The sequence below is a fragment of the Ranitomeya variabilis genome, chromosome 7, assembly GCF_051348905.1.
Source record: "Ranitomeya variabilis isolate aRanVar5 chromosome 7, aRanVar5.hap1, whole genome shotgun sequence".
In the NCBI taxonomy this organism is placed as follows: Eukaryota; Metazoa; Chordata; class Amphibia; order Anura; family Dendrobatidae; genus Ranitomeya; species Ranitomeya variabilis.
This window is the reverse complement of record NC_135238.1, coordinates 23,709,016-23,717,102: the sequence shown is the minus strand read 5'-3', so window position 1 is coordinate 23,717,102 and position 8,087 is coordinate 23,709,016. Positions and strand designations below refer to the sequence as shown.

The 8,087-nt window shown below is 50.2% G+C and overlaps 1 protein-coding gene across 1 annotated transcript; it reads right to left on the bottom strand.

Annotated features, from left to right (window-relative positions):
• Positions 1–148: 148 nt before the first annotated feature.
• On the bottom strand, positions 149–7,451 carry PLK1 (polo like kinase 1). Its single transcript, XM_077274544.1, has 10 exons — positions 6,910–7,451; positions 5,458–5,626; positions 5,057–5,201; positions 4,705–4,798; positions 3,474–3,693; positions 3,241–3,402; positions 3,078–3,155; positions 2,837–2,991; positions 2,398–2,580; positions 149–2,032 (listed from the first exon to the last, which is right to left on the bottom strand). Exons 1-10 carry the CDS (start codon positions 7,417–7,419, stop codon positions 1,823–1,825), a joined length of 1,926 nt encoding a protein of 641 aa, XP_077130659.1. The 5' UTR covers positions 7,420–7,451; the 3' UTR covers positions 149–1,822.
• Between the last annotated feature and the right edge of the window lie 636 nt (positions 7,452–8,087).

Sequence of the window (8,087 nt, the reverse complement as noted above, 5' to 3'; positions counted from 1 at the left end):
GCAAGTCTGTAGTCTTAAAAGGCAAGCAGGACCACGACGCGCGTTCTGCTAGCAAAATTGACTGACCCAGAGCAAAAGCTTCAAATCTACTAATACTAAGAATCAAACTAGCAGAGAAAACAAAAAAAAAAAAAACCACCAAGATGAGGCAAATGTGACAAGTTTATTTATATATCAAAACAATCCATCAATAACCATTCTACACAATGCAATATTACATAAACATGCTGGGATGAAGAAAAAAAATAAAAAATTTAGGGGGTAGGGAGGACAAACCAGAGTAACATTGTGGTCACTCACCGAGAAGATCCTTTAAGGCAAACACCAGTCAAACCTGAAACTAGTTGACAATCCCTGCCACAAGTCAACATGATCGGCGTCCCCAAAATATGTAGTGACTACTCAGGAGCGCAACTGTTCCGTTAGTAGAGTTTGCACCGAGTATTGCAGCTGCTTGAGTGACACGTTAAGAGTTCCCACAACCACAACCCATGCAGGGATTGCCCGACAAACCCCATGTTTTGTGGCCAACAGTCGTGATACATGCAGCTGTGGGAATTCGAAGATGTCACTCGAGCAGCTGAGATACCGTGTACCCGAGCACAACAAACTAGTCACATTCAAGTCAGTTCAAGACCAAGATTTAGGAGAGAAAAAAAAAAAAAAAAAAAACACATTTCTGTACCAAATTGCAAAATTGCCAATTCACACTAATGGAACACATTGTTATTTTGCAGGATACTATGTGCCAAGCTGCAATGGAATAGAAAGTGAATTATTATTAGGGCTTTTCCTTCTCATCTAAAAAGTGTTTTAATATCTTGGGACATATCGATGCTCTAAAGATAAACATGGAGTTTCGCCACATTGGGCTTTGTCAGGAGATTTCCATATCGAAATGACGGTTTATAGGGAGAATAAGCCTACAGCTCATCATGCCACCAACATTATGACTAGCTCTATGAGGCCACAACATTCACAGCAGGCAAGGCTACCTGTCCCATACTGCATCAAAGATTGAGTGATGGGGAGGATGGGAAAAACAAAAAAACATGGGCAGACACTGGAGAACCCGTCATGTTCCCAGCCAATCTGACATTGTGTGAAGAACCAACCTTGTACGCTGTGGCTGCACCCCTCCGGTAGGAAGTATACATGCACAGACCTTCCCCACCATAAACTTTTGGAAAGTTTCACAACTTGATTTCTCACATTTTAGCTCAGTAGGGGGGCTGGGTGCAGAGACCATCAATGACCCATTTGTAAGTGATGCCCCTGGCATAGTTTATGGGCTAAAAATTGAGGCTGTACCCCTCTGCCATTTTAGGAGAGCCAAATGAGCACAGAACTCTACGTGGCTCCATAAATCGAGCAATTGATGGCTGGGGGGTGGTGGGCACTTGACACCCACTTGAATGAGGCTCAACATGCCCATATAGTGCACACTTTGTCCTAGGTGGCACCTGAAAAGTTTCAAGTACAAGTCAAGACTTACGAGATACGAGGCGAGGAGCTGCGTACGTATACAAAGACCTTTAATCTGATATTAATATACAAAAGTTATAAATTTGTTATTTTACATTAAAACCTGACAACATTGAGAAGTGACGGACAGGAAAGAGTCAGGATACCACCCGGCACATAAGTCGCCCTCTGCACTGGCAATGAGGCGGGTGGCAAGTTAGACGAGTTTAATAAGGGACTTGGCACTTCTCCAGTCTGGATTAAAAGAAAAACCCCCAAAGTCTGTTACCTCCCACTAGAATACAGGAGACGCCTGTGGTCTAGCAGAGGAGACGGCATCCATGTTTCTGTAGACCAGCTATGCCGGGGCTTTGACATGTACGGCGGCTCCAGACTTCGTGTTCTGCAGTTTCTCCACCATGGTGCGGGCATAACGGAGCCGGCTCGCCAGTTCTTTGCAGCAGCCGAATTCTTCTATCAGGCTCAGCTTGTATGTGTGGAACTCCCGCTTCTCATCAATGTAGGAGACAGCAGCCATGAGGGGGCACAAGATGAGCTTTGTGTGGTCCTGGAAGAGGAGACAAACAGTCAATGGCTTTCAACACCGTGATTTTAGGGCCACCATTTCCCAGATTGCAGGGGGCGACAATTTTTGCAATCAATATCTGACAGTGTGCCAAGTGGGTGCAATGCTGCTCAAGAATCAACATGGTGGGCAAAAGTTTAACACAAGGTCCTGGGCTTGTTAATTGGAAGTAGTCAGTTCCCCCCGTGAGAATGGTCTTGTCACCAAAGACCATCTTGGTCCCCATGTTCACAGATTTAGACACCCAATGATCAGAACTATTGCATATCCTAGAGATGCCCACCAGGGTACAACATTGGGTGACCCTTATTCTGGCTCATCTGACTACATACCCTCCCCCTCTTTACCTGGAAGAAGTTGATCTGGACTGTCCCGTTACTAAGGTGAAGGATAATGGCGCTTCTTGTCCGGAACCACGTTCTCAAGAAGGGAAGGCGAGCGAGCTCATCTCCCTCTCGGGGGATGATGTTGCCGCCAGCTTTAAGGAGATGCTCGCTCATGTAGTTTCGGAAGTATTTCAGTAGTGTGATCTGCAATGAGTTTCAGGTTCAGGATCCAAAAATAGAAACCATTCCTGCATTATTAGAAGCCCGATCGGTGCAAGCGTCATCGCCCGGCCAGGCTTTACCGAGAAGCTTCCAAATGCTGACATTGGGCTATCCAATCTGGAGATACAATGGTGGCTTATCCGATGCCGGGACAACTGGACTCATCTAACCAAAGCTTCCAGCGTTGGTCCAACAGAGAAGGCCACCATTGTAAATCACTGCTATAACATAGGCTTACCTTCTTGGTTAGGGTGGACGGGTAGGAGCGCACATTCAGGTAAGACTCGGAATTATTCCTTTCTATGTACTGTAAGCTGTCGCCATCATTGTACATTATCAGCCGGGTGGAGTCATTGAAGAGGACCCCAACACTGTTATCACAGAGCTGGTAACCTGGGGGGAGGGAAGAAAATGGGGGTCATTATATAATCCGGCGTGACTGGACACAATGGTGGGGCGAGCTGCGGAGGGTTACATACCCAAGCCATACTTGTCAGAGTAATCCACCCATTTACTGACCCAGAAGATGGGATTGCAAGCTGGATCCTCGGCTTCCTCTGCAATATGAAAGATCACATTTGGTCCCCATTTGCCTCCCGATTGCCAAATATATACATTCATTGTCCATGTGGAGCATCTTACCTTGACGAACCAGAGCCTTTTCTGATGGTTTGGCAGCATTGACGCTGTTGAGCTGCTGCATCATATCAGACAGGTAGCAGTCAGCGGGCTCCATAAACTCCGATGGCACCATCTCCTCATCCTTGGTAGGTGCAGGTTTCTCTACCATGGGAGAGTCCTGGCCTAGAACCGGACACCGAGCGTTAATCAATGGAACGCATGTACATTATTGATCTGCTGTGATGGGGACTCACCCTTATTTATAGCAGTAAGTGGTTTCCTGAAGCTTGGGTCGATGGTACTAGGTGCTATGGAGAACCGAGGGGCTACAGTCAAGCAGGTGGTGGGCAGGCGGTTGGGAATGTGACCGCTGGTGAAGAACTCATCGGTCAGCAGCTCGTCTATTGTGGGTCTGGTGTTGGGGTCCGAGCGCAGCATTTTCTGGATGAGGGCAGCAGCGACTGGGTTAATGTGCTGGGGGGGAGGAAATACAAAAGGTGTCAATTCTACCCACACAAAGGGAGGTCTTGTGAAGAACCTGACTCTGGTCCTAACTAGAGAAGCAGATTGATTTGCAGGATCCTGGTCCAGCCACTAAGTCAGTGCTGGCAAATTCTCTGGAGACTTCTGATTAGTAGGTGCAAAGAGGCGACCCACTAGCCCAAAGAGGCGACCCACTAGCCCAAAGAGGCGACCCCACTAGCCCAAAGAGGCGACCCCACTAGCCCAAAGAGGCGACCCCACTAGCCCAAAGAGGCGACCCCACTAGCCCAAAGAGGCGACCCCACTAGCCCAAAGAGGCGACCCCACTAGCCCAAAGAGGCGACCCCACTTAAGGAGAGGACGTTTTTCAGGGCTCCAGTCCCATGTCCTCAGACTACTGGTGTGGCCCGCTGGACTAGGGCCCTGCCACTAAATATCCCCACTCATCTGTTCAGAACACTCATGTAAATCCATCTGTTAGGGATGTCAACAGAAAAATGCTTAAAAGGGTACTCCCATCTCAGATATTTATGGAATATTCAGTAAAGGTCTGATCAATATGGGCGCCAGATGTCAGCCTCATATGCATTTAGCACAGGGCCCCATCAAGAGTAGCCGTGTATGCCCAACACTCCCTAGTGACTGATAAAAGGAACACCTAAAGCCCTTTTTCTCCTTACATAAGTCCCATAGAGGTCAATGAAGAGCCCGAAACCTGAGACCAAACCTCTTTTGCGATAAGGATGACACCATAAATGTCCGAGATGTGACTAGCCCTTTATCCTCCCCTATAGAGAGGTTGTAGAACCGAACACTTGGAATACATGGCGATATTCACACAGATCTCCATAGCAGGATGATGCATCCCCATTATTGCTGGAGGACCCTCTGCCCAGAGCTCTCAAACTTTGCTCGACAGAACCTGGCGCTGCCAACATACCAGACCGCAGCACAATGCTGACAGCCAACGTACAGCGCAAACACCCCGGCTGCCATTCTTACCTTTGGAATAGAATATTCATTCTTTTTAATCCTCAAGTAAGTTTCCTTTAGGCACGCCGTTTCAAAGGGAGGTTTACCAACCAGCAGCGTGTACCTGAGGGAGATACAGAGATCTAATCACAGCCGTATATACAGTGTGCCAGCCTTTACCAACCTGCAGATCCAAGTGTAACGCTACCACTAGCCACAAGGTGGCGACACCACCTATATGTAAACCATCAGGCAGTTTGGTGCCAGGGTACTTGCCACCCACGGCTCCAATGCCGCATTGTTTAGTAGCCAAATGCAGACAGACCCCTGGAGTATAACTCCCAGTCTACTCCTAATGACTCAAGGAATTGCTGGAACTTACATGATGCATCCTAAGGACCAGATGTCCACTTCAAAACTGTGCCCTTTCTTGCCCAAAACCTCTGGTGCAATGTAATTGGGGGTCCCACAAAGGGTTTTCTTTCGCTCCCCATCAAATTCCACTTTGGTAGCCAATCCGAAGTCACCTGAAAAGGTAAATGGGTGTCAATCACTAACGATCCCAGCAAGCCCGCTACACGTACAGTGGGGTTAGCGATATTTCTAAATTTGAGTTATCCCCTCTACGCAGCAGGGGTCTCTGGTAGCTGAAGGGACACAAGTCCCAGCATGCCTTGGCCTCCAGACTGGCTGGGATTTGTAGTTGTGAAACTGCCGCAGAGGCTGGAGATCACATCCCTGGATAACTCCTCCTGGCAGACAAGGATGCAGCAGTCCCGTTACCTATTTTGACCTCCATGTCGTCATTCAGAAAGAGATTCCCGAGCTTCAGGTCTCTGTGGATGACCTTATTGCTGTGCAGGTACTGGCAGCCCTGGATCGTCTGCCGCAGGTAGTAGCGCGCCTCCGGCTCCGTCACCGCTTTCCTCCTCTTGTGCAATTCCAGTAAGGACTGAAAAGAAAACATAATATATACAGAAGTCAAATCTCAAGGTCAGTGGAAATGAACACTACAACTCCCAGCATGCACTGATCACCTGCACTTCAACTTTAGTTACTGAATAGGAGAGTTAAATAAAAAAAAAAAAAAAAAAGTTGTAGATTTTATAATCTACCTTGGAAAAACAATATTCTAGACTCCACAGCAGAAGTGTCCCTGCTGCCAGGAGGAAGAGAAATAAAGCACAAACGGTCCAGGGATGCAGTACAAGACAGCGGCCACCAGGTGGCAGCAGAGGGCAGCTCCTCGGTATGTGGACTGTTATGGAGCCTGAGGCCAAGAACTGGATCCGGAGATTCTAAGTTCCAGAACCAACACCCCCCCCCCATATAGCACGTGACCTCTCCCTGCACAGGGCCCGGAGCTGCTACATCGCTTCTTAGCACCAACCTGTCAATCACGCAGCCCTGGCAACCCAACGACATTAACAAGCAGTGATCCCATAGAGGGAGCTGAGAAAGTGCAGATGGGAAAGGATCAGTTAGCCCTGCTGGGATCTGTAGTCCCCTCCTATTAGATAGTGAGGGCCTGCTGGGATCTGTAGTCCCCTCCTATTAGATAGTGAGGGCCTGCTGGGATCTGTAGTCCCCCATCCTACTAGGGGGATAGTGTGGGCCTGCTGGGATCTGTAGTTCCCTCCTATTAGATAGTGAGGGCCTGCTGGGATCTGTAGTTCCCTCCTATTAGATAGTGAGGGCCTGCTGGGATCTGTAGTCCCCCATCCTACTAGGGGGATAGTGTGGGCCTGCTGGGATCTGTAGTTCCCTCCTATTAGATAGTGAGGGCCTGCTGGGATCTGTAGTTCCCTCCTATTAGATAGTGAGGGCCTGCTGGGATCTGTAGTCCCCCATCCTACTAGGTCCCTCCTAAAGCCGCCAGTGTCAGTTGGGCATGCTGGGATCTGTAGTCCCCATCCTACTAGGCCCCTCCTAGAGCTGCCAGTGTCAGTTGGGCGTGCTGGGATCTGTAGTCCCCCATCCTACTAGGCCCCTCGTAGAGCTGCCAGTGTCAGTTGGACATGCTGGGATCTGTAGTCCCCCATCCTACTAGGGCCCTCCTAGAGCGCCAGTGTCAGTTGCGCATGCTGGGATCTGTAGTTCCCATCCTACTAGGCCCCTCCTAGAGCTGCCAGTGTCAGTTGGGAATGCTGGGATCTGTAGTTCCCACCCTACTAGGCCCCTCCTAGAGCCGCCAGTGTCAGTTGGGCGTGCTGGGATCTGTAGTCCCTCTCCTACCCTCCGCCTGCAGAGCTCCAGCACCACGTAGACGAAGTCGTTGTCCTCGAAGAAGCCGTGGAAGCCGACCACATGCCGGTGCGCCAGGCTGCGCTGGATGGCGATCTCCATGGTCATCTTGTCCTTCTGGTGCGGCTTCAGCAGCATGGTCTTGGGCACGATCTTCCCGGCGTAAACCTCCCGGTTCCCCAGGTCCGTGATCTCATAGCACTTGGCGAAACCTCCCTTCCCGAGGAAGCGGCCGCGGAGGTAGCGGCGCCGGGTGCGGGGATCCACCAGGATCTCGGGGATCTCCTTCACCGAGGACGCCCCCGGGGGCTTCGCTGCCGCCTGCTGTGCCGCCGCCTTGCCGTCCACCTGAGCCATGACTACGGTGAGTACCGTACGGAACCTCCGGGATACCGCGGCGCTGCTGACCGGCTGTACGTGCGTCTCCTCCCGGCCCTTTAAGCCCTCTGCTCCCGGCCCTGCAGCCGCCGTTGGTTTTGAAGCGGAATGTGCTCTCCCCATTGGCTGGTAGGATTTAAATTCCAAAGCCGCCTGCCGCAGAGCATCATGGGAGGCTGGAGATTTAAAAGGACGGGGGGGGGGGGGGAAGCTTCAACAAGCTTTATTAGTAACTGTCATGCGGATCAACGGACAAAATCGTGCCGCAGAGCCAAGAGCCATAGTGATCGGGCGAGGAGGAGGCGGCGGCGGCTCGGGGTCTGCGGCAGCGTGAGGGGCGCACGGGGACCGATCAATAAATAGATATTTATCCTCCAGAGGGGGGAAAAACCCACATTTTTCATTCATTCATCTTATTTTTGACATTTTCCCTTCTCCCCCTGGAGGGAATTGAACCTGCGATCGCTCCTGCATTATACTGCAATAGTAAAAGACTGATATCCTATGGAGAGAACACATGGCAGACACAGGGGTCTTCAGTAGCCCCCTGCCATGATAATGCCCTCATCAGCCCACAATCAGGCTTTGTGGGGCGACGATGGGTGTCGGGGGGGCACTTGCCCCCATTTCCAAGCGCATAAACGCTGCTGTTGTGACTGACAGCTGAATCTGAGGGGTTAATTTGCTGGGATCAGTGTCTCCCTTATAAATGCCCCCCAGTGAATAAAATTATCGTAAGAGTGTCCCCATAAATAAGAAAGTCACCCCTCCCCCAATGATCTATTATATCA